Source organism: Lonchura striata, chromosome 35 (assembly GCF_046129695.1).
Source record: "Lonchura striata isolate bLonStr1 chromosome 35, bLonStr1.mat, whole genome shotgun sequence".
In the NCBI taxonomy this organism is placed as follows: domain Eukaryota; kingdom Metazoa; phylum Chordata; class Aves; order Passeriformes; family Estrildidae; genus Lonchura; species Lonchura striata.
In genome coordinates this window covers 630922-657488 of record NC_134637.1, presented here as the reverse complement: position 1 = coordinate 657488, position 26567 = coordinate 630922, and the positions used below count along the sequence as shown (strand labels likewise).

Sequence of the window (26567 nt, the reverse complement as noted above, 5' to 3'; positions counted from 1 at the left end):
TGGGGTTGTAGTCCCAAAAAACCCAAATAAATCCCATTTTTAGCCCCATTTTTGTTCCATTTTGCATCCAATTTTCACCAAATTTTTCCCATTTTTTTGCTCATTTTATCTCAATTTTCCCCCATTTTTTCCTCCATTTTTAACCCTTTCTTTGCCTTCAAAAATAAAAAAATCCAAATAAATTAAATTTTTAACCCCATTTTCCCCCCAATTTCTCCCCAATTTTTCCCTCATTTTATCCCAATTTTCCCCATTTTTTTCCCTTTTCAATTTCATTTTTAACCCTTTTTTTACCTTCAAAAAAATCCCAAAAAATCCAAATAAATCCCATTTTTACCCCCATTTTTTCTCTGTTTTTTCCCCATTTCTCCCCCATTTTTGCCCCGATTCTCCCCATTTTTTTTTCTATTTTTTTTGCCCGATTTCCCGTTTTTTCGCCCCGTTTTCACCTTCATGTAGGCGGCCAGGTTGGGGTTGTAGTCGTAGAGCGAGGCCACGATGTTGAATTTGATTTTCAGCTCCAGGGGCACCCCCAGCTGGTGCTCGTGGGCCACGGCCACCAGGTGCTGCAGCAGCTCGATCTGCGCCGCCCTGCGCGGAAAATGGGGTGAAAAACGGGGAAAACGGGCAAAAAACGGGCGGGAAAACGGGGGGAAATTGGGGGAAAAATCCGGGAAAAATCCGGGAAAAAATGGGGTGAAAAACGGGGAAAACGGGCAAAAAACGGGCGGGAAAACAAAGGGAAATTGGGGGAAAAAATCTGGTGAAAATCCGGTAAAAAACGGGGTGAAAAATGGGGAAAACGGGCAAAAAACGGGCGGGGAAAAGGGGGAAATTGGGGGAAAAATCAGGTGAAAATCCGGTAAAAACGGGGTGAAAAACGGGGAAAACGGGCAAAAAACGGGCGGGAAAACGGGGGGAAATTGGGAAAAAAAAATCCGGGAAAAATCCGGTAAAAAATGGGGTGAAAAACGGGGAAAACGGGCAAAAAACGGGCGAGGAAATAGGGGGAAAATGGGGGAAAAATCCGGTGAAAATCCGGTAAAAAACGGGGTGAAAAATGAGGAAAACGGGGAAAAAACGGGTGGGAAAACGGGGGGAAATTGGGGGAAAAATCCGGTGAAAATCCGGTAAAAAACGGGGTGAAAAACGGGGAAAACGGGCAAAAAACGGGCGGGGAAAAGGGGGAAAATAGGGGGGAAATTGGGAGAAAAATTGGGGAAAAAATTGGGAGAAAAATGGGTAAAAAACGGGGAAAACGGGCAAAAAATGGGGCGGGAATTGGGGGGAAATTGGGAAAAAAAAATCCGGTAAAAATTGGGTAAAAAACGAGGTGAAAAACGGGGAAAACGGGCAAAAAGCGGGTGGGAAAATGGGGAAAAATCCGGTAAAAACTGTGGGAAAATTGGGAGAAAAATGGGTGAAAAATGGGGAAAATGGGAAAAAAGCGGGGTGGGAATAGGGGGGAAATTGGGAAAAAAAATCGGGTAAAAATCCGGTAAAAATTGGGTAAAAAATGGGGTGAAAAACGGGGAAAACGGGCAAAAAACGGGCGGGAAAATGGGGGGAAAAATCCGGTAAAAACTGGGAGAAAAATGGGTGAAAAATGGGGTGAAAAATGGGGAAAATGGGCAAAAATTGCAGCAGAAATTGGGGAAAAATCCGGTAAAAATCAGGGGGAAATTGGGGGAAAATGGGGTAAGAAAGAGGAAAAATGGGCAAAAAATTGGGGGGAAAAGGGTTAAAAATCAGGATAAAATTGGGTGAAAATTGGATAAAAATCAGAGGAAAATTGGCTTAAAAATGGGGTGAAAAACGGGGAAAACGGGTAAAAAATGGGGGGAAATTGGGTAAAAATCAGGGGAAAATTGGGGGAAAATTGGGTGAAAAAAGGGTCCAAAATTTGGGAAAATTGGGTAAAAATTGGGAGAAATTGGGGATTTTCAGGACAATTTCAGCGGAATTTTGATGGAATTTTAGGGAATTTTATTGTGAATTTTGGGTAATTTCAGGGCGATTTAGGGGTGAATTTTGGGCAATTCCAGGAGGATTTTGGGGTGAATTTAAATGGAATTTTGAGGTGAATTTGAGGGGATTTTGGGGTGAATTTTAATGGAATTTGGCTGGAATCTTGGGGTAATTCCAGGTGGATTTTGGGGTGAATTTAAATGGAATTTTTGGGGATTTTGGGGTGAATTTTGGAGGATTTTAGGATGAATTTAAATGGAATTTTGGGGTGAATTTGGGGGTATTTGAGGATAATTCCAGGTGAATTTTGGGGGGTTTTATTGTGAATTTTGGGGGAATTCCAGGAGGATTTTGGGGTGAATTTAGGGAAATTTTGGGGTGAATTTGGGGGGATTTTGGGGTGAATTTGGGAGATTTTGGGGTAATTCAAGGTAGATTTTGGGGTGAATTTAAATGGAATTTTGAGGTGAACTTGAAGGGATTTTGGGGTGAATTTTAATGGAATTTTGCTGGAATTTTGGGGTAATTTCACGGAGATTTTGGGGTGAATTTAAATGGAATTTTGAGGTGAATTTAAGGGGATTTTGGGGTGAATTTGGGAGATTTTGGGGTAATTCAAGGTAGATTTTGGGGTGAAATTTAATGGAATTTTGGGGTAATTCCAGGTGGATTTTGGGATGAATTTTAATGGAATTTTGGGGTAATTCCAGGTGGATTTTGGGGTGAATTTTGGAGATTTTGGAGTAATTCCAGGTGGATTTTGGGGTGCATTTAAATGGAATTTTGAGGTGAATTTTTGGGGATTCTGGGGTGAATTTTAATGGAATTTTGCTGGAATTTTGGGGTAATTCCAGGTGGATTTTGGGGTGCATTTAAATGGAATTTTGAGGTGAATTTTTGGGGATTCTGGGGTGAATTTTAATGGAATTTTGCTGGAATTTTGGGGTAATTCCAGGTGGATTTTGGGGTGCATTTAAATGGAATTTTGAGGTGAATTTTTGGGGATTCTGGGGTGAATTTTAATGGAATTTTGCTGGAATTTTGGGGTAATTCCAGGTGGATTTTGGGGTGCATTTAAATGGAATTTTGAGGTGAATTTTTGGGGGATTTTATTGTGAATTTTGGGGTAATTCCGGGCGTATTTTGAGGCGAATTTGGCTGGAATTTTGGGGTAATTCCCGGTGGATTTTCAGATGAATTTTGGGGGATTTGGGGTGAATTTTGGGGTGACTTTTGGGGTGAATTTTGGGGTGAAATGTGGCTTTTTCTGCCCACCTGTCGGTGCCCTTCTTGCCCCGCGCCTGCAGGATCTCGTTGAGTTTCTTCATCACCAGCCCCACCGTGATCTCCGTGCCCTTGGCGAACATTTTCGGCTTTTCCTGCCCCAAAAAAGTGCCAAAAAGTGCCCAAAATCCCCCCAAAACCTCCCCGAATTATTAAAAAAAAAATCCCCCTAAAAAATCCCATTTTTCACCCCAAAAATACAAATTTTTCCCCCCCAAATACCCATTTTCCGACCCAAAAATTCCATTTTTTTTCCCCCAAAATTCTATTTTCCATCCCAAAAATAACATTTTTTAATCTCAAAATTCCCATTTTTGTCCCGAAAATAGCGTTTCTCCCCCCAAAATTCCAAATTAGTCCCAAAAAAATCCATTTTTCCTCCCAAAAATCCCATGTTTTGTCCCAAAAATTCATTTTTTTCTCCCAACAATCTCCAAAGACCCAATTTTCTGTCACAAAAATCTCATTTTTTTTCCAAATATTCAACTTTTCCCCCAAAAAATCACAAAAAATCCCATTTTTCATTTCAAAAATCCCTTTTTTCCCCAAAAAAATTCCGTTTTTTCCCCAAAACACCCATTTTTCATCCCAAAAATTCATTTTTTTCAAAAAAATCCCCAAAATTACACTTTTTCCCCAAATCCCCATTTTTCAGCCCAAAAATGCCAGTTTTTTCTCCCCAAATTCCCTTTTTTCCCCAAAATTCTCATTTCTCACCTCAAAAATTTCATTTTCTCCAAAAATTCCATTTTTTCCCCAAATCCCCATTTTTCATCCCAAAAATCCAATTTCTTTCACCCCCAAAATTCAATTTTTTTTCCCAAAAATCCCATTTTTTCCTCAAAATTCCAATTTTTCTCAAAAAATTCCATTTTTCTCCCAGAAATTCCACTTTTTGTCCCAAAAATTCATTTTTCCCCCAAAATCCCCCCAAATTCAAAGTTTTCTCCCCCAAAAATTCCATTTTTCCCCCAAAATTCCAATTTTTCTCCCCAAAAATTCCATTTTCTCCCCAAAAGTTCCATTTTCCCCCAAAAATCCTATTTTCCCCAAAAAATCTCCCAAAATCCAAATTTTCTCCCCAAAAATTCCATTTTTTGTCCCGAAAATCCCATTTTTTCCAGAAAATCCCCCAAAATTCACATTTTCCTCCCCAAAAATCCCATTTTTTCCCAAAAATCCCCCAAAATTCACATTTTCCTCCCCAAAAATCCCCCAAAATTCACATTATTCTCTCAAAAAATTCAATTTTTCACCCAAAAAATCCCATTTTTCACCCCCAAAATCCCAATTTTTTTGTCTCCAAAGCCCCATTTTTTTCCCCAACCCCCATTTTTTCCCAAAATCCCGTTTTTTCGCCCCGTTTTGGCTCACCTTGATGAGGGGGACGCCGCCCTTGACCTTCTCCCACTCGCCGCCTTCCTCCTCCTCCTCCTCCTCCTCGCGGCGGCTTTTCCGCTCCAGCTTCTTCTTGGCCTTCTCCTCGCGCCGCCGCTCCGCCCCGCGCCGCTCCTCGTCCCTGCCCAAATTCCCAAAATTCCCAAATTCCCAAAATTCCCAAAAAATTCCCAAAAAATCCCGCGAAATTCCCACAAAAATCCCCCAAAAAATCCCATTTTTGGGGCATTTTTAAGGGATTTTTGGAGCCATTTCCGGCCCCACCTATCCTGCGCTGCTCCTCGTCCCTGCCCAAATTCCCAAAATTCCAGAAATTCCCAAATTCCCAAAAAATCCCGCGAAAATCCCCCAAAAAATCCCATTTTTGGGGCATTTTTAAGGGATTTTTGGAGCCATTTCCGGCCCCACCGATCCCGCGCCGCTCCTCGTCCCTGCCCAAATTCCCAAAATTCCCAAAATTCCCAAATTCCCAAAAAATCCCACAAAAATCGCACAAAAATCCCCAAAAAAATCCCATTTTTGGGGCATTTTTAAGGGATTTTTGGAGCCATTTCTGGCCCCACCGATCCCCGCACCGCTTCTCGTCCCTGCCAAAAATTCCCAAAATTCCCAAATTCCCAAAAAATTCCCAAAAAATCCCGCGAAATTCCCACAAAAATCCCCAAAAAAATCCCATTTTTGGGGCATTTTTAAGGGATTTTTGGAGCCATTTCCGCCCCCACCGATCCCGCGCCGCTCCTCGTCCCTGCCAAAAATTCCCAAAATTCCCGGAATTCCCAAAATTCCCAAAAAATCCCCAAAAAATTCCCCAAAATTCGCACAAAAATCCCCCAAATTCCCATTTTTTGCATATTTTTAAGCCATTTTTGACTCCCATTTGACCAATTTTTCAGGAATTTTCCGTCCTGTGACTCCTCCTCTACATTCCGACCAAAATTCCCGAAAATTCCCAAAATTCCCAAAAAAATCCCTAAAAATTCCACAAAATTCCCATAAAAATCCCATTTTTGGGGCATTTTAAAGCGATTTTTTGCTCATTTTGGAATAATTTTCTGTCCCATGGATCCTTCTCAACGTTCCCGTCAAAATACCCAAAAATTCCCAAAATTCCCCCAAAAATTCCCAAAAAAATCCTCCAAAAATTCCACAAAATTCCCACAAAAATCCCCTCCAAAAAAAATCACATTTTTAAGCCATTTTTAACCCAATTTTCACCTGTTTTTTCCCATTTTTTCACCCCATTTTTCCTCAAAATTTCCCAAATTTTCCTCCCAAATTTTCCCCAATTTTTCCCAAATTTTCCCCCCAATTTCTCCCCCAAACTTTCCCATTTTTTCCCAATTTTTCATCCGATTTTTTCCCAATTTTCACCCAATTTTCCCCAATTCCCACCTGATTTTTCCCAATTTTTCCACACCATTCTTACCCAAAATTCCCCCCAATTTTTCCCCAATTTTCCCCCCGATTTTTCCCATTTTTTCCCCCATTTTCCCCCGATTTTCCCCATTTTTTCCCCAAATTCCCGATTTTCCCGAATTCCCGACTTTTTCAGGAATTTGGAGGCCAGCAAGGTGAATTTCCCCCCGAATTTCCCCCTGATTTTCCCCAATTTTCACCCGATTTTTCACAATTTTCTACCCAATTTCCCCCCAAAATTTCCCAAATTTTCCCCCCAAATTTTTCCAATTTCTCCACCAAATTTTCCCATTTTCCCCCAATTTTTCACCCAATTTTCCCCAAAAATTTCCCAAATTTTTCTCCCAATTTCTCCCCAATTGTCCCCAATTTCTCCCCCGAATTTCCCCATTTTTACCCCATTTTTCCCCCAATTTTTCCCATTTTTTCACCCAATTTGTCCCCATTTTCCCCATCAAATTCCCCAAAATTCCCGATTTTCCCGAATTCCCGACTTTTTCAGGAATTTGGAGGCCAGCAAGGTGAGTTTCCCCCCAATTTCCCCCAATTTTCCCCATTTTTACCCCATTTCCCCCCAATTTTCCCCATTTTTCCCCCCATTTTCCCCCTGATTTCTCCCATTTTTTCCCGATTTTCTGGAATTCCCGACTTTTTCAGGAATTTGGAGGCCAGCGAGGTGAATTTCCCCCCAAATTTCCTCCATTTTTACCCCATTTTCCCTCCAATTTTCCCCATTTTTCCCCCATTTTCCCCCCGATTTTCCCCATTTTTTCCCGATTTTCTGGAATTCCCGACTTTTTCAGGAATTTGGAGGCCAGCGAGGTGAATTTCCCCCCAGATTTCCCCATTTTCCCCCAATTTTTCCCATTTTTACCCCATTTTTCACCCGATTTTCCCCATTTTTTCCCCCATTTCCCCCCCGATTTTCCCCGTTTTTTCCCCAAATTCCCGATTTTCCGGAATTCCCGACTTTTTCAGGAATTTGGAGGCCAGCGAGGTGAATTTCCCGTCGTCCTCGTCCGACTCCGAGTCCGACTCCGAGGCCGAGTCTCCCCAGTCCTCGTCCGACTCCGACTCCGGCTCCGACTCCGACTCCTGGGTTTGCGGATCGCCGGCCGGTTAAACCCCCGTTAATTACCAGTTAAAGCTTAATTAAAGCTTAATTAAACCCCCGTTAATTACCAATTAAAGCTTAATTAAAGCTTAATTAAACCCCCGTTAATTACCAGCTAAAGCTTAATTAAACCCCCGTTAATTACCAATTAAAGCTTAATTAAAGCTTAATTAAACCCCCGTTAATTACCAATTAAAGCTTAATTAAAGCTTAATTAAACCCCCAATCCAATTCCAAGTCAATTCCATTTAAATCTCAATTAAATCCCATTTAAATCCCAAATCCGTCCCAATTCAATATCAATTAAAGCTCAATTAAATCCCAATTAAAAAATCCCAACTCAATATCAATTAAAGCTTAATTAAAGCTTAATTAAACCCCCAATCCAATTCCAAGTCAATTCCATTTAAATCTCAATTAAATCCCATTTAAATCCCAATTAAAAAATCCCAACTCAATACCAATTAAAGCTTAATTAAAGCTTAATTAAACCCCCAATCCAATTCCAAGTCAATCCCATTTAAATCTCAATTAAATCCCATTTAAATCCCAAATCCGTCCCAATTCAATATCAATTAAAGCTCAATTAAATCCCAATTAAAAAATCCCAACTCAATATCAATTAAAAAATCCCAACTCAATATCAATTAAAGCTTAATTAAAGCTTAATTAAACCCCCAATCCAATTCCAATTCAATCCCATTTAAATCTCAATTAAATCCCATTTAAATCCCAAATCCGTCCCAATTCAATCAATTAAAGCTCAATTAAATCCCAATTAAAAAATCCCAACTCAATACCAATTAAAGCTTAATTAAAGCTTAATTAAACCCCCAATCCAATTCCAATTCAATTCCATTTAAATCTCAATTAAATCCCATTTAAATCCCAAATCCGTCCCAATTCAATCAATTAAAGCTCAATTAAATCCCAATTAAAAAATCCCAACTCAATATCAATTAAAGCTTAATTAAAGCTTAATTAAACCCCCAATCCAATTCCAAGTCAATTCCATTTAAATCTCAATTAAATCCCATTTAAATCCCAAATCCGTCCCAATTCAATATCAATTAAAGCTCAATTAAATCCCAATTAAAAAATCCCAACTCAATACCAATTAAAGCTTAATTAAAGCTTAATTAAACCCCCAATCCAATTCCAAGTCAATTCCATTTAAATCTCAATTAAATCCCATTTAAATCCCAAATCCGTCCCAATTCAATATCAATTAAAGCTCAATTAAATCCCAATTAAAAAATCCCAACTCAATATCAATTAAAAAATCCCAACTCAATACCAATTCAAGCTTAATTAAAGCTTAATTAAACCCCCAATCCAATTCCAAGTCAATCCCATTTAAATCTCAATTAAATCCCATTTAAATCCCAAATCCGTCCCAATTCAATATCAATTAAAGCTCAATTAAATCCCAATTAAAAAATCCCAACTCAATATCAATTAAAAAATCCCAACTCAATACCAATTCAAGCTTAATTAAAGCTTAATTAAACCCCCAATCCAATTCCAAGTCAATTCCATTTAAATCTCAATTAAATCCCATTTAAATCCCAAATCCGTCCCAATTCAATCAATTAAAGCTCAATTAAATCCCAATTAAAAAATCCCAACTCAATATCAATTAAAGCTTAATTAAACCCCCAATCCAATTCCAATTCAATTCCAGTTAAATCTCAATTAAAGCTCCATTAAATCCCAATTAAACCCCAATTAACTGTCAATTAAAGTTTAATTAAATCCCAATTAAATACCGATTAAATATCAATTCAAGCTTAATTAAATCCCAATTAAAGCTTAATTAAACCCCCATTAATTACCAATTCAAGCTTAATTAAAGCTTAATTAAGCCCCCAATCCAATTCCAATTCAATCCCATTTAAATCTCAATTTAAATCCCATTTAAATCCCAAATCCGTCCCAATTCAATATCAATTAAAGCTCAATTAAATCCCAATTAAAAAATCCCAACTCAATACCAATTAAAGCTTAATTAAAGCTTAATTAAACCCCCAATCCAATTCCAATTCAATTCCATTTGAATCTCAATTAAAGCTCCATTAAAGCCCAATTAAGCCCCAATTAATTATCAATTAAAGCTTAATTAAATCCCAATTAAATACCGATTAAATATCAATTCAAGCTTAATTAAATTCCAATTAAAGCTTAATTAAATCCCATTTAAATACCGATTAAATCTCAATTCAATATCAATTAAAGCTTAATTAAACCCCAATTTAAAAAACCCCAATTCAATCCCAATTAAATCTTAATTTAATCCCAATTAAAAAATCCCAACTCAATCCCAATTCAATCCCAATTTTCCCCCATTTTAATCTAAATTAAATGACATTTTAATGCAAATTTCCCCCCATTTTAACGAAAATTAAATCTCATTATAATACAAATTAAATCCCATTTTAATCCAAATTAAATCCTGCCTTATTCCAAATTTTCCACCCTTTTAATCCAAATTCTCCCCCATTTTTTCCCCATTTTAATTCAATTTTGTTTTTCATTTTCCACCCAATTTCTCCCCCATTTCCCCCCAATTTTTTTCACAACTTTTCCCCATTTTAATTCAAATTTTTCTCATTTTCCTCATAATTTCTCCCCTATTTCCCCCCAATTTTAATAAATTTTTCTCTCATTTTAATGCAAATTTTCCCCCATTTTAATCCGAATTTCCCCCATTTTAATCCCATTTTCCCCCCTCATTTTCTCCCATTTTAATTCAATTTTTTTCTCATTTTCTGCCCAATTTCTCCCCAATTTTTTTCCCAAATTTTCCCAATCTTAATCCCTATTTCCCCCCATTTTAATTCGATTTTTTCTCATTTTCCCCCAATTTTTTTTCCAATTTTCCCCAAATTTAATTTTTTTTCCCAATTTTCCCCAAATTTAATTCAATTTTCCCTCATTTTAATCCCAATTTCCCCCCCATTTTTCTCCCTTTTTAATTCAATTTTTTCTCATTTTCCTCATAATTTCTCCCATACTTCCCCCCAATTTTAATTAAATTTACTCTCATTTTAATGCAAATTTCCCCCATTTTAATGCAAATTTTCCCCCATTTTAATCCGAATTTCCCCCCATTTTAATCCCATTTTCCCCCCTCATTTTCTCCAATTTTAATTCAAATTTTTGTCGTTTTCTGCCCAATTTCTCCCCCATTTTTTCCCCAATTTTTTCCCAATTTTCCCCAAATTTTCCCCCAAATTTCCCCCCCGAATTTGCCCAAAATCCCCATTTTTTGCCCCAATTTTGGTACTTTGTAGCGGCTCCGGGGCTCGTCGCGCTCGCGGCGCTTCAGGAAATTCCCGGCCTCGTCCTCGGCCCCCGAGGAGGAACCGGAGCCTGAAAAAACCCAAAATTCACCCAAAATTCACCCAAAATTCCATTTATTCTCCCAAACCCCAAAATATCCCAAAATTTAAAAAAAAAAATCCAGAAACTACCCCCAAAAAACAGCCCAAAAATCCCCAAAAATGGCCCCAAAATACCAGAAATTACCCTCAAAATTCAATTTATTGCCCCAAAACCCAAAATATCCCAACATTTAAAAAAAAATCCAGAAATTACCCCCAAAACACATCCCAAAAATCCCCAAAAATGCCAGAAATTACCCCAAAAAACCCAAAATTCCGTTTACTGTTCCAAAACCCAAAACATCCCAAAATTATTTCAACATTCCAGAAATTATCCCAAAAAATGACACCAAAAAAGCCCCAAAATCCACAAAAATGACCCAAAATCCCCCAAAATTCAATTTATTGTCCCAAAACCCAAAATGTCCCAAAATTACTTAAAAATTCCAGAAATTATCCCTTAAACCCCAAAATCCCAGAAATTACCCCCAAAATCGCTCCAAAAAAACCCAAAATTCAATTTATTGCCCCAAAATCCAAAATATCCCCAAATTATTTCAAAATTCCAAAAATTATGCCCAAAAACTGCATAAAAATCCCAGAAATTATGCCAAAAATCCACCAAAATTCCCCAAATTTGCCCCAAAATCAATTTATTGCCCCAAAATTCAAAATGTCCCAAAATTCAAAATTTTCCAGAAATTATCCCAAAAAAACCCCGAAATCCCAGAAATTACCCCAAAAATCACCCCAAAAAACCCCAAAATTTCATTTAATGCCCCAAAACCCAAAATATCCCAAAACCCAAAATTCCAGAAATTACCCCAAAAAGACCAAAAATCCCCAAAAAGAGCATAAAATGCCAGAAATTACCCCCAAAAAAGCCAAAATTTACCCCAAAATTCAATTTATTGCCCCAAAACCCAAAATATCCCAAAATTATTTCAAAATTCCAGAAATTTTCCCAAAAATGACCCCAAAATCCCAAAAATTACCTCAAAAATCACTCCAAAAAAACCCAAAATTCAATTTATTGCCCCAAAATGCAAAATATCCCAAAACAGCCCAAAATGCCAGAATTTACCCCAAAAATTCACCAAAATCCCCAAAAATCCCCCCAAAATTATCCTGAAAATTGCCCCAAAAATCCCCAAATTTGCCGCAAAAAATGAAGTGAAAAAGCCCAAAAAATTTTCTTAAAATTCCCCAAAAATCCCAAAAAATGTCCCCAAAAATTGCCCAAAAAATCCCAAAAGTTCCCCAAAAATTGCCCAAAATGGCCCCAAATTTTCCCCAAAATCAAAAAAAATTGTCCCAAAAATTATCTCCAAAATGGCCCAAAAATTCCAAATATGAGCCCAAAATTCCCCCTCCACAAAAATCCCCGAAACCTCCCAAAAATACCAAATTTTGCCCCAAAAATCCCCAAATTTTACCCCAAAATTTCCCAAAAATGAGCCTAAAAAAAATCCCAAATTTGCCCCAAAAAATCCCCAAATTGGTCCCGGAAAATCAAAAAAAAATTGCCAAAAAAAATGTCAAAATGATCCCAAAAATCCCCGAATTTGCCCAAAATTGCCCAAATTTGTCCCAAAAATCCCAAATTTCCCGACCTTCGGAGTCCCTGCGGCTTTTCTCCTCGTCCTCGTCCGACTGCTCGGGGTTCTGGGGGAAAAAAATCCAATTTTTGGTCATTTTTCATTCACTTTAAATTCAATTTTTCATTCATTTTTTTAATTAGTTTTCACCGTTTTTTTACCCATTTTTCACCATGAAAAAATATTTTTTTCCCCGTTTTTTCAATCTATTTTTTACCCTTTTTTTACCCATTTTAAACCAATTTTTTAAAAGATTTTCCCCCAATTTCCGCCCATTTTTTTCTCATTTTCCCCCCAATTTTCCTTCCTTTTCCCATTTTTTGTCAAATTTTTCCCCATTTTTTGCCTATTTTCCCCACCCACTTTTTTCCCAAATTTCCCCAATTTTTTACTCAAATTTTCACCATTTTCTGCCCATTTTTGTCAATTTTTTCCCTACTTTTTGGCCATATTCCCCTCATTTTTCCCCAAAATTTTCCCCATTTTTTCCCCATATTCCCCCCCAATTTTTCCCCAAAATTCCCCATTTTTTGCCCATTTTTTGCCAGTTTTTTCCCCGTTTTCTCCTAATTTTTTGTCCATTTTCCCTTCATTTTTTGCCCATTTCACCCCCATTTTTTCTCCAATTTTTCCCCAAATTTCCCCCATTTTTCCCTCATTTTTTGTCAATTTTCCCCCATTTTTTTACCCAATTTCCTCCAATTTTTTTGCCCATTTTCCCCCGTTTTCGCCCCATTTTTAACCCATTTTTTTTGCCCGTTTTCCCCCCCACTCTTTTCCCAATTTCCCCCCGTTTAAATTTATTTTTTTCCCCATTTTTTGTCCATTTTCCCCCCAATTTTTTTCCCATTTTCTGCCAATTTTTTCCCCTTTTTTGTTCATTTTTTCTCCATTTTCCCCCCATTTTTTCCCCAATTTTCCCTTAATTTTCCCCCATTTTTTCTCCAATTTTCTCCCATTTTTTCCCTCAATTTTCTCCCATTTTTCCCCCAATTTTTTCCCATTTTTTCCCCAATTTCCCCCTTTTTTTTGTCATTTTTTTCTCTTTTTTTTTGCCATTTCTCCCCCATTTTTTCCCCAATTTCCCCCTTTTTTTTGTCATTTTTTTCTCAATTTTTTGCCATTTCTCCCCCATTTTTTCCCTAATTTTATCCTATTTTTTCCCCAATTTTCCCCCATTTTTTCCCCAATTTTCTCCCATTTTTTCCCTCAATTTTCTCCCATTTTTTTCCCATTTTTTCCCCAATTTCCCCCTTTTTTTTGTCATTTTTTTCTCTTTTTTTTTTGCCATTTCTCCCCCATTTTTTCCCCAATTTCCCCCTTTTTTTTGTCATTTTTTTCTCAATTTTTTGCCATTTCTCCCCCATTTTTTCCCTAATTTTATCCTATTTTTTCCCCAATTTTCCCCCATTTTTTCCCCAATTTTCTCCCATTTTTTCCCTCAATTTTCTCCCATTTTTTTCCCATTTTTTCCCCAATTTCCCCCTTTTTTTTGTCAATTTTTTCTCAATTTTTTTGCCATTTCTCCCCCATTTTTTCCCCAATTTTATCCTATTTTTTCCCCAATTTTCTCCCATTTTTCCCCCAATTTTCTCCCATTTTTCCCCATTTTTTTGCCCGTTTTCCCCCGTTTTCGCCCCATTTTTAACCCCTTCCTGACCTGCCGGTAGGCCGCGATCTGCCCCTCGTAGTCCCGGTTGTATTTCCGCAGTTTTTGCCTCAAAGAGCTCAGAGCTTTGGCGTTGTTTTTGTTCATTTTCTTCTTCCCCTCCTTGTCCTCCCACAGCTGCCAAAAAAACGGGGGGAAAATGTCCAAAAACGGTGAAAAAACAAAAAAAAACGGTGAAAAAACACGAAAAAACGGTGAAAAAACACAAAAAAACGGTGAAAAAACACAAAAAAAAGGGTAAAAAACCACAAAAAAAGGGTGAAAAAAACACACACAAAAAAGGGTGAAAAGGCACAAAAAATTCCAGGAAAAAAAAAAGAAAAACTCAGAAAAAAAAGCAGAAAAAAATCAGAAAAATACAAAAAAAATTGTAAAAATTCCCCAAGATGCTAAATGTGTAAAAGGACCCAAAAATTGTGTTTTTAGCCCCAAAATGTGTATTTTTTTACCTCGTTGAGTTAGTCCTCGAGGTCGGCCAGGATGCGCAGGTAGAAACCAACCCCCAAAGTCCCCAAAACCTCCAAAATTCTGAAGAAAATCCCCCAAAAAAGAAAAGCTGAAAAAATGAATTAAAAAAAAAAAATTTAAAAAAATACAAAAAATTCCGAAAAATTATTTAAAAAAGCAACAAAAAAATTGCTCAAAAACTCCAAAAATTTAAAAAAACCCACAAAAAATCCAAAATTATCACAAAATAATTCAAAATAATTGCAAAAAATTTGGAAGAAAATTTCAAAAATGGTAAAAAAGTTTCGTAAAAAGGCGCAAGAAATACATAAAGAAGCGTTTAAAAAATCAATTTAAAAACCAACAAAAAAATCCCTATCAAATTTTTAGAAAATTGTAAAAAAACCCGAAAAAAACCCGCAAAAAAAAAAATTAAAAATCAGAAAAAATTCGGGGAAAAAATATAAAAAAAGTAAAAAAAAAAAAATCGAAACCTAAAAAAATTTTAAAAAATCAGAAAAAAATTCAGGAAAAAAATGTAAAAAAAAGTAAAAAAAAAAAAAAAAACAAAACAAAAAAAACCCAACAAAAAAATTTTTTAAAAATCTGAAGAATTCTGAAAAAAACCCCAAAAAATTGGAAAAAAAAAAAGTGACAACAACACAAAAAAAAAAGAAAAAAAAATCATAAAAATTCAGAAAAAGAAGCGGAAAAAAATCGGAAAAAAATCCCAAAAAATTTCTAAAAATTCCCCAAGATGCTCAACGTGTAAAAGGACCCAAAATGTGTGTTTTTAGCCCCAAAATTTGTATTTTTTCACCTCGTTGAGGTAGTCCTCGAGGTCGGCCAGGTAGAAACCCGCAAAAAAAAAAACTTTTCAAAAAATCAGAAAAAATTCAGGGAAAAGTTATAAAAAAAGTAAAAACCGTAAAAAAATAGAAACCTAAAAAAATTTTTAAAAATCTGAAAAATTTTGGAAAAAAAAAAAAAAAAAACCAAAAAATTGGAAAAAAAAAGTGACAACAACACAAAAAAAAAAGAAAAAAAAATCATAAAAATTCAGAAAAAAAAGCGGAAAAAAATCGGAAAAAAATCCCAAAAAATTTCTAAAAATTGCCCAAGATGCTAAACGTGTAAAAGGACCCAAAATGTGTGTTTTTAGCCCCAAAATTTGTATTTTTCACCTCGTTGAGGTAGTCCTCGAGGTCGGCCAGGATGCGCAGGTAGAAGCGGGGAACGCCCTCCCGGTCCACCACGCCCTTGGCCTTGGTCCACGCCCGGCCCAGCAGCTCAAACTCCTGGGATTTGGGAAAATTTGGGGGAAAAATGGGGAAAATGGGGATTTTGGGGGGAAAAAATGGGAATTTTGGGGGGAAAATGGGGAAAAAATGGGGGAAAATGGGGAAAAAATGGGGGGAAAATGGGGGGAAAATGGGGAGAAAAATGGGAATTTTGGGGGAGAAATGGGGAAAAAACGGGGAAAAATGCCGGGAAAATGGGAATTTTGGGGTAAAAATGGGGAAAAAATGGGGGAAATTGGGAAAAAATGGGGGGAAATGGGGAAAAAATGGCAAAAAAATGGGGGAAAAATTGGAGAAAAATTGGGAAAAAATGAGGTAAAATGGGAGGGAAAAAGGGGGGGAAATGGGAAAATTTGGGTTAAAAATGAGTAAGAAATGGGGAAAATTTGGGTTAAAAATGGGAAAAATGGGGGAAATGGGGAAAAATGGGAATTTTGGGTGAATAATGAGGAAAAATGGGGAAAACGGGGAAAATGGGAAAAAATGGGGGGGAAGGGGGAAATTTGGGTTAAAAATGAGATGAAAATTGGGGATTTTTGGGGTGAAATTGGGGAACATTTAGGGTGGATTTTTAGGGTGACAATTGGGGATTTTTGGTAGTAGAAATCTGAGATTTTTGGGGTGAAAAATGGGGATTTTTGGGGCGAAATTAAGGGATATTTCAGCGGAATTTTGGGGTGAAATTTGGGAGCTTTTGGGAGTAGAAATCTGAGATTTTTGGGGTGAAAATTGGGGATTTTTGGGAGTAGAAATCAGAGATTTTTGGGAACAGAAATCTGAGATTTTTGGGATGAAAATTGGGGATTTTTGGGGTGAAATTGGGGATTTTTGGGGTGAAATTGCGGGATTTTTGGGGGTGGAAATTGGGGATTTTTGGGAGTAGAAATCAGAGATTTTTGGGAGTAGAAATCTGAGATTTTTGGGGTGAAAATCGGGGATTTTTGGGGTGAAATTGGGGGATATTTCAGGGGAATTTTGGGGTGAAAATTGGGAGCTTTTGGGAGTAGAAATCTGAGATTTTTTGGGGTGGAATTGGGGGATTTTTGGGGTGAAATTGGGGGATTTTTTGGGAGTGGAAATTGGGGATTTTTGGGGTGAAATTGGGGGATTTTTGGGGTGAAATTGGGGGATTTTTTGGGAGTGGAAATTGGGGATTTTTGGGGTGAAATTGGGGAATTTTGGGGTGAAATTGGGGGGTTTCGGGGCTCCGGGCACCTCGAGGCAGCGGCTGACGTCGCGGATCTTCATGGCGTTGCGGATGGAGCGGATCAGGTTGGTGAGCTCCTCGTACCTGGCATCGATCGGGATCAATCGGGGGCGATCGGCACCGACCGGCACCGATCGGGATCAATAGGGACCCATTAGGGCCAATAGGGATCAATAGGGACCCATTGGGACCAATAGGGATCAATAGGGACCCATTGGGACCAATAGGGATCAATAGGGACCCATTGGGACCAATAAGGATCAATTTGAGGTCATTGGGACCAATAAATGGTCAATAACGGATCAATAGCCAATCAATAAGCAGTCAATAAGGAACCAATAACTGCCCAATAACCAATCAATAACTGATCAATAATAGCTCAAAGAGAAACTGATAACCGATGAATATTGGATCAATAACTGATCAATAACCAATCAATACAGGATCAAGAACTGATCAATATGGCATCAATAACTGCTAAAAACCCAATCAATATCACATCAATAACTGAACAATAGCAGATCAATAATGGCTCAATAAGAGCTCAATAAAGAACTGATAACTGATCAATATCAAATCAATAACTGATCAACATCAGATCAATAACCGATCAGTAGCCCATCAATAACTACTCAATATGGGATCAATAATGGCGCAATATTTGCTCAATAAGAAACTGATAACCGATCAATATCGGACCATTAACTAGTCAACACCAGATCAATAATGACTCAATAAGGAACCAATAATTGATGAGTATTGGGTCAATAACTGATCAATAACCGATCAATACCCAATCAATACCCAATCAATATGGAATCAATACGGGATCAATACAGGATCAATACCGGATCAATAATGGGTCAATAAAGGATTGATATGGGTTCAATAAGGAACCGATACCCAAATCAATACCCAATCAATAGCTGATCAATACCGGGATCAATATGGGATCAATAGCGGATCAACACCGGCTCAACAGCAGTCAATACGGGATCAATACCCAATCAATACGGATCAATAACCCCACCTCTTGTCGCGGGCGCTCCTCACCACGCGTTTCGTGTCCTCCTCGTCCTCGCTCAGCAGCAGCGGCCTGGGGGCGGGGCCAGGCCTAGGACACGCCCCTTTGCCTTGGCCACGCCCCCTTCCCCTTAAACCCCGCCCCTTTTCCCTTTAGTCCCGCCCCTTTCCCTTAACCACGCCCCTTTGCCTTGGCCACGCCCCTTTACCTTAACCACGCCCCTTTCCCTTAACCACGCCCCTTTACCGTAACCCCGCCCATTTCCTTTTAGCCCCGCCCCTTTCTCCTTAACAACGCCCCTTTCCTTTAGCCCCGCCCCTTTCCCTTAACCACGCCCCTTTCCCTTTAGCCCCGCCCCTTTCCCTTAACCACGCCCCCTTTCACTTTAGCTCCGCTCCTTTCCTTTTAGCCCCACCCCTTTCCCCTAACCACACCCATTTCCTTTAGCCCCGCCCCTTTCCCCTTAACCCCGCCCCCTTTCACTTTAGCCCCGCCCCTTTCCCTTAACCACGCCCCTTTTCACTTTAGCTCCGCCCCTTTCTTTTTAGCCCCGCCCCTTTCCCCTAACCACACCCATTTCGTTTAGCCCCGCCCCTTTCACCTTAACCACGCCCCTTTCCCTTTAGCCCCGCCCCTTTCCATTAACCACGCCCCCTTTTCCTTGGCCACGCCCCTTCCCTTTAAACTCCGTCCCTTCCCCTAGCACCGCCCCTTTCCATTTAGCCCCGCCCCTTTCCCTTTAACTCTGCCCCTTTCCCTTAACCACGCCCCCTTTTTCCTTTAACCACGCCCCTTTCCTTTAAACACCACCCCTTTCCCTTAACCACGCCCACTTCCCTTAGCCACGCCCCTTTCTGCTCAACCCCGCCCCTTTTCCTTAACCACGCCCCCTTTTCCCAAAACCACACTTCTTTTAGTTAAACAGTAAAATTTCCCTAAACCACGCCCCCTTTTATTAGCCACACCCCTTTCCCCTAACCCCAAACCTTTTCTCCTTAAACCCCGCCCCTTTTCCTTAAACCCCGCCCCCTTTCCACTTAACCCCACCCCTTTTTAACCCCTCCGTTCCCTTAAACCCCGCCCATTTTGCCCTAAACCTGCACCTTTTCCCTCAAACCACGCCCCGTTTCCCTTTAGCCCCGCCCCTTTTCAATTAGCCCCGCCCCTTTTCCTTTAACCCCTCCCTTTCCTTTTAAACAATGCCTATTTGCCCTTTAACCCCGCCCCTTACCCTTTGAACCATGCTTCTTTCCCTTTAGCTCCACCCCTTTTCCCTTAAGCCTTGCCCCTTTAGCCTTAAACCACGCCCCATTACCTTTAACCCCGCCCCTTTTCCATTTAGCCACACCCCTTTCCCTTTAACCCCGCCTATTTTAATTTAGCCCCGCCCCTTTCCCCTTTAAACTCACTTTTTTCTTGAACCCCGCCCCTTTTCTTTTAGCCCCGCCCCTTTTCCCTCTAACCCCAACTGTATTCCCTTAGTCCCACCCATTTCCCTTTAGCCCCACCCCTTTCCATTTAGCCCCGCCTATTTCCCTTTGGCCCTGCCCCTTACCCTTTAGTCCCACCCCTTTCCTTTAGCCCCGCCCCTTTCCCTTAGCCCCGCCCTTTTCCCTTAGCCCCGCCCCTTTCCCTTTAGCCCCGCCCCTTTCCTCTATTCATGCCCTTCTCCCATTAGCCCCGCCCCTTTCCCTTAGCCCCGCCTATTTCCCATTGGTCACGCCCCTTTCCCTTTAGCCCCGCCCCTTTTCCCTCTATCCATACACATTTTCCGTTGGCCCCGCCCCTTTCCCTTTAGCCCCGCCCCTTTCCCCTTAGACACGCTTCTTTCCATTCAACCCCGCCCCTTCCCTTAGCCCCGCCCCTTTCCCCTTAGCCACGCCTCCTTTCCCACTAACCCCACCCCTTTTACCCTTTAGCCACGCCCCTTTCCCTTTAACCCCGCCCCTTCCCCTTAGCCACGCCCCATTTCCCATTGGCCCCGCCCCTTTCCCATTACCCCGCCCCTTTTCCCTTAGCCCCGCCCCTTTCCCGTTAACCCCACCCTTTTTACCCCTTAGCTCCGCCCCTTTTCCCTTGGCCCCGCCCCTTTCCCTGGCCCCGCCCACTTGCTGTAGGGCCCCCCGGGCGCTTTGGGCGCGGTTTCGTCTCCGGACGCCGACGATTCCGACTCGGAGTCGGAGCCGGTGGTGAAGAATCGCGACATGGCGGCGGCAGCGGGGACGGCCTGGGGGACACGGGCGGATTTCGGCGATTCCACCCCAAATTTGGGGTGAATCACCCCGAATTTGGGCTTCTTCACCCCAAATTTGGGAATCGCCACCCTGAATTTGGGTATCACCACCCCAAATTTGGACTTCTTCACCCCAAATTTGGGCTTCTTCACCCCGAATTTGGGAATCGCCACCCCAAATTTGGGAATCGCCACCCCGAATTTGGGAATCGCCACCCCAAATTTGGGAATCGCCACCCCGAATTTGGGCTTCTTCACCCCAAATTTGGGAATCAAAACCTCAAATTGGGGTACCACCACCCCAAATTTGGGATTCTTCACCCCAAATTTGGGAATCACCACCCTGAATTTGGGAATCACCACCCCGAATTTGGGAATCACCACCCCAAATTTGGGCTTCTTCACCCCAAATTTGGGAATCACCACCCCAAATTTGGGTATCACCACCCCGAATTTGGGAATCGCCACCCCAAATTTGGGAATCACCACCCCAAATTTGGGTGTCACCACCCCGAATTTGGGAATCACCACCCCAAATTTGGGTGTCACCACCCCGAATTTGGGAATTGCCACCCTGAATTTGGGAATCAGCACCCCAAATTTGCGCTTCTTCACCCCAAATTTGGGAATCAAAACCTCAAATTGGGGTACCACCACCCCAAATTTGGGATTCTTCACCCCGAATTTGGGAATCACCACCCCGAATTTGGGAATCACTACCCCAAATTTGGGATTCTTCACCTCAAATTTGGGAATCGCCACCCTGAATTTGGGAATCACCACCCCAAATTTCGGAATCGCCACCCCGAATTTGGGAATTGCCACCCTAAATTTGGGAATCGCCACCCCGAATTTGGGTGTCACCACCCCAAATTTGGGAATCGCCACCCCAAATTTGGGTGTCACCACCCTGAATTTGGGAATCACCACCCCGAATTTGGGAATCGCCACCCCGAATTTGGGTGTCACCAAACCAAATTTACTCATTTTCACCCCAAATTTGGGAATCGCCACCCCAAATTTTCCCATTTTCACCCCAAATTTGGGAAGTTCAACCCCAAATTCCCACATTTCGACCCCAAATTTGGAAGTTTTTACCCCAAAATTCCCGCGGTTTCACCCCAAATTTGGGCGTTATCACCTCGAAATTCCCCCGTTTTTACCCCCAAATTCCCGCGTTTTCACCCTAAATTTGGACGTTTTCACCCCAAATTCTTGCGTTTCCACCCCAAACCGGTGGAATTTAACCCAAAATTTGACGAATTTGACCCCAAACCGGAGAAATTTAACCCAAAACCGAATAAAAACTGACCCAAAACCGAAGAAATTTAACACAAAACGGGACGAATTTAACCCAAATTTCAGCCCCCAAACCCCCAAATTTCAGCCCAAAACCCCCAAATTTCGCCCCAAACCCGTCTCCTCCTTCTCCCCTCCCCCCCCCCCCCGCCGATTTTCCCGCGCTTTTTGCCCCAAAATCCCCAAATTTCACCCCAAATTTCGCCCCCCCCGCCCACCGAGCGCACGCGGAGCCGCCGGTCGGGAAGCGCCGGAAAACGGAAGTGACGTCACGTCACTTCCGCCTCACCACCTCCTTTTCCGGGTAACGCGCGCAAAGGACGCTGGGAAAGCGAGTCCGGAAGTGGCCAAGCGGCAAAACCGGCGTTTTTGGCCCCAAAATTCACATTTTTTGGGTGGGAATCGAACGTTTTTAATAAATTTCGAATTTTTAAGCCTAAATTTGGTGATTTTCCCCTCAGAATTCACAAAATTTCCCCTCAGAATTATTGGTTTGTTTTTTTGCTCTAAAATCGAATGATTTTAACCCAAAAATCTCAGATTTTACCCCCAAAATTCACAGGTTTGTGTGGGAATCGAAAATTTTTAATAAAAATTGAATTTTTAACTTCAAATTTGGTGATATCTCCCCAAGAATTTTTTTTTTTTTTTTCCTAAAATCGGCTGATTTTAACCCAAAAATCTCAAATTTTACCCCCAAAATTCATGAGTTTGGGTGGGAATCAAAGATTTTTAATAAAAATCGAATTTTTTACCTCAATTTTGGTGATTTTTTCCTTCAGAATTCACAAAATTTCCCCTCAGAATTGCTGGGTTTTTTTTTCCTAAAATCGGCTGCTTTTAACCCAAAAAAATCTCGGATTTTACCCCCAAAATTCGTGGTTTCGGGTGGGAATCAAAAATTTTTAATAAAAATCGAATTTTTTACCTTAAATTCTAAGATTTTTCCTTCAGAATTTCTGAGATTTTCTCTCAGAATCCGCAATTTTTTCCATCAGAATTATTGGGGTTTTTTTTCCTAAATTTGGCTGATTTTAACCCAAAAATCTCAGATTTTACCCCCAAAATTCACGGGTTTGGGTGGGAATCGAAATTTTTTAATAAAAATCGAATTTTTTTACCTCAAATTTGGTGATTTTCCCTCAGAATTCAGAAATTTTTCCCTCAGAATTATTGTTTATTTTTTTTTCCTAATATCGGCTATTTTTAACTGAAAATCTCATATTTTACCTACAAAATTTGCGGTTTTGGGTGAGAATTGAACGTTTTTAATAAAAATTGACTTTTTTACCTCAGGGTCGAAGGCTTTTCCTTCAGCATTTGAGAGTTTTAACCCCAAAATTGACATTTTACTTCCTAAAATTCCCATTCAACCCAAAAATCACAATTTTAACCCCAAAATTGACATTTTTACATCCAAAGATTCCCATTTAACCCCAAAATTGCCATTTTTAACCCCAAAGTTGACATTTTTACACCCAAAAATTCCATTTGACCTAAAAAAAATCTCAAGTTTAACCCCAAAATTGACATTTTTACATTCAAAAATCCCCATTTGACTCAAAACCCCTAATTTTAACCCCAAAGTTGATATTTTTACTTCCAAAAATTCCCATTTTACCCGAAAATTGACATTTTCGATCCCAAAATTTACAATTTTACATCCAAAAATTCCATTTGACCCAGAATACCCCAATTTTAACCCCAAAATTGACATTTTTACATCCAAAAATTCCCGTTTAACCCAAAAATTGACATTTTCGACCCCAAAATTTACAATTTTACATCCAAAAATTCACATTCAACTCAAAACCCAAAATTAACCCTAAAATTGACCTTTTTACGTCCAAAAATTTCCATTCAACCCAAAAATCCCAATTTTAACCCCAAAATTGACATTGTTACATCCAAAAATTCCCATTTAACACAAAACTTCCAATTTTAACCCCAAAATTTCCCATTTAACTCAAAACCCCAATTTAACCCCAAAATGGACATTTTTACACCCAAAAATCCCCGTTTAACCCCAAAATTCACATTTTCAACCCCAAAATTGACATTTTTACACCCAAAAATCCCCGTTTAACCCCAAAATTCACATTTTCAACCCCAAAATTGACATTTTTACATCCTAAAATTCCAATTTTTCCCATGGTCACTCAGGAAGGTCGACGGTCACTCTGGGAGGTCAATGGTCACTCAATGGTCACTCAGGGAGGCTGATGGTCACTCAGTGGTCACTCAGGGCAGGTCGATGGTTGCTCAGCGGTCAGTGGTCACTCAGGTCACTCATTGGTCACTCAGGGAGGCCGATGGTCACTCAGGGGTCAGTGGTCACTCAGTGGTCACTCAGTGGTCACTCAGGCAGGTCGATGACCAGCTCGTCGTCGCCGTCCAGGGCAGGTTGATGGTCACTCAGGGAGGTCGATGGTCATTCAATGGTCACTCAGGGGAAACCAATGGTCACTCAATGGTCACTCAGGGATCACTCAGGGATCACTCAGGGCAGGTTGATGGTAACTCAGTGGTCACTCAGGGAGGCCGATGGTCACTCAATGGTCACTCAGGGAGGTCGATGGTCACTCAGGGAGGTCGATGGTCACTCAGCGGTCAGTGGTCACTCGGGGTCACTCAGGCAGGTCGATGACCAGCTCGTCGTCGCCGTCCAGGGCAGGTCGGTGGTCACTCAGGGAAGCCAATGGTCACTCAGGGGTCACTCGGGGTCACTCAGGGTCACTCGGGCAGGTCGATGACCAGCTCGTCGTCGCCGTCCAGGGCAGGTCGGTGGTCACTCAGGGAAGCCAATGGTCACTCAATGGTCACTCAGGGAAGCCAATGGTCACTCAATGGTCACTCAGGGAGGCCGATGGTCACTCAATGGTCACTCAGGGATCACACAGGGAAGGTTGATGGTCACTCAGGGAGGCCGATGGTCACTCAGGGAGGCCGATGGTCACTCAGTGGTCACTCAGGGAGGCCGATGGTCACTCAGGGTTCACTCAGAAGAGGCCGATGGTCATTCAGGGAGGCCGATGGTCACTCAGGGATCACACAGGGAAGGTCGATGGTCACTCAGGGAGGCCGATGGTCACTCAGGGAGGCCGATGGTCACTCAATGGTCACTCAGGGGAAACCGATGGTCACTCAATGGTTACTCAGGGATCACTCAGGGATCACTCAGGGCAGGTTGATGGTAACTCAGTGGTCACTCAGGGAGGCCGATGGTCACTCAATGGTCACTCACTCAATGGTTACTCAGGGAAGGTTGATGGTCACTCAGGGAGGCCGATGGTCACTCAATGGTCACTCAGGGAAGGTTGATGGTCACTCAGGGAGGCCGATGGTCACTCAGTGGTCACTCGGGGTCACTCGGGGTCACTCGGGCAGGTCGATGACCAGCTCGTCGTCGCCGTCCAGGGGGTCGTCGCTGCCCTCGCCCTCGCCCTCGCCGCCCCCGGGGCCGCTCAGGAGCCGCCGGGGCAGCGTGGGCGGCACGGGGGGCGGGGCGGGGGGCGGGGCCAGCGCCGGGGGGAGGGGCGACGCGGGGCCACGCCCCCCGCCCAGCCCCGCCCCCGCCCCGCCCCCCGGCAGCGGCAGAGGGGGAGGGGCGGGAGGGGGCTGGGGGGGAGGGGAGGGGTCATTGAGTGACCACTGAGTGACCACTGAGTGACCCCAGCTTGACCCCTCCCCAGCCCATCACCCCTCCACCTTTAGCCCCGCCCCATTTCCCTTTAGCCCCGCCCCTTTTTCCTTTAACCCTGCCCACTTTTCCTAAACCCCACCCCTTTCCATCTAGCCCCGCCCCTTTCTGCTTAACCCCGCCCCTTTTCCTTTATCCCCGCCCCTTTCCCTTTAACCACACCCCTATTCCCTTTAGCCCCGCCCATTTATCCTTAACCCCGCCCCTTTCCCTTTAGCCACGCCCGTTTCCATTTAGCCCCGCCCCTGTCCAATAAAACCACCCCATTTCCTTTAGCCCCGCCCCTTTCTGCTTTAGCCCCGCCCCTTTTCTGTGTCCCACATCTTTTCCTGTTAGCCCCGCCGATTTCCATGTTAGCCCCGCCCCTTTTCTCTTTGGCCCCACCCCTTTCCCATTAACCCCACCCCTTTTACACTTAGCCCCTCCCCTTTTTACTTTAACCACGCCCATTTAACCATTAACCCCGCCCGTTTTCCTTTGCCCCGCCCCTTTTACCCTTAACCCCGCCCTTACAACATTAGCCCCGCCCCTTTTCCCTTTAACCACGCCCCTTTTACCCTTAACTCCGCCCATTTTACAATTAACACTGCCCTTTTTGCCTTAGTCCCGCCCCTTGTACCCTTAGCCTTTCCCCCTTTCCCTTTAACCCCGCCCATTATACCTTTAACCCTGCCCCTTTACCATTAACTCCACGCCTTTTCCCCTTAACCCCACCCATTTTCCCTTAGCCCCGCCCCTTTACCATTAACCCCACCCCTTTTCCCTTTAACCCCGCCCCTTTCCATTTAACCCCGCCCATTTCCCCATTAGCCCCGCCCATTTTCCCATTAACACCACACCTTTCCATTTAATCCCGCCCCTTTTCCCCTTGACCCCGCCTATTTTCCCTTAGCCCCGCCCCTTTTCCCTTAGCCCCACCCATTTCTCCTTAACCCCGCCCCTTTTCCCTTAGCCCCGCCCCATTTCCTCTTAACCCCACCTTTTTCCCTTAGCCACGCCCCCTTTCCGAAGCCCCGCCCCGTTCCCTTAGCCCCGCCCCTTTCCCATTTAACCCCGCCCCATTTCCCATTAGCCTCGCCCCATTTCCCCTTTAACCCCGCCCCTTTTCCCTTAGCTCCGCCCCATTTTCCCTTAGCCCCACCCCATTCCCCCTAAGCCCCGCCCCTTTCCCTTTAGCCCCGCCCCTTTTCCAGTAGCCCCGCCCCTTCCCCCTTAACCCCGCCCCTTTTCCGAAGCCCCGCCCCTTTTCCCCTTAGCCCCGCCCCTCACCTGCCCTCTCCGTGCGCCTTTGCTGCGGCGGGCGGGGCAGGGGCGTGGCCGGGCCCCGCCCTGCGGGGGGAGGGGGAAGGAGCCGTAGGGCGGAGACGCCATCTTGGAAAGGGGGAGGGGCCAGGTCAGGCCCCGCCCACTTCCGGGAAAAGGAGGCGGGGCTTACAAAAGGGGGAGGGGCACTCACCAAGTAGGGGGAGGGGCCAAAGCTGGAGGGGGGCGGGGTCGGAGAGCGGCGCCTGCGGGGGGGAGGGAAA

General features: G+C 42.3%; 1 protein-coding gene across 2 annotated transcripts in view; it reads right to left on the bottom strand.

Moving 5' to 3' along the window:
- EIF3CL (eukaryotic translation initiation factor 3 subunit C like) overlaps positions 1-21623 on the bottom strand; it is a 46674-nt gene extending 25051 nt beyond the window's left edge. For both annotated transcript variants that reach the window (XM_077789578.1, XM_077789579.1), the window contains exons 1-12: positions 21560-21623; positions 19918-20036; positions 17816-17881; positions 16794-16869; positions 15462-15575; positions 13822-13947; positions 12177-12228; positions 10467-10552; positions 7037-7161; positions 4627-4771; positions 3244-3347; positions 450-591 (exon numbers count right to left, since the gene is read on the bottom strand). In XM_077789578.1, coding sequence (XP_077645704.1) covers positions 450-591; positions 3244-3347; positions 4627-4771; positions 7037-7161; positions 10467-10552; positions 12177-12228; positions 13822-13947; positions 15462-15575; positions 16794-16869; positions 17816-17881; positions 19918-20015 — 1134 coding nt within the window. In that variant the 5' untranslated portion in view covers positions 20016-20036; positions 21560-21623. The remainder of the gene's footprint in view (positions 1-449; positions 592-3243; positions 3348-4626; positions 4772-7036; positions 7162-10466; positions 10553-12176; positions 12229-13821; positions 13948-15461; positions 15576-16793; positions 16870-17815; positions 17882-19917; positions 20037-21559) is intronic.
- Positions 21624-26567: the final 4944 nt, after the last annotated feature.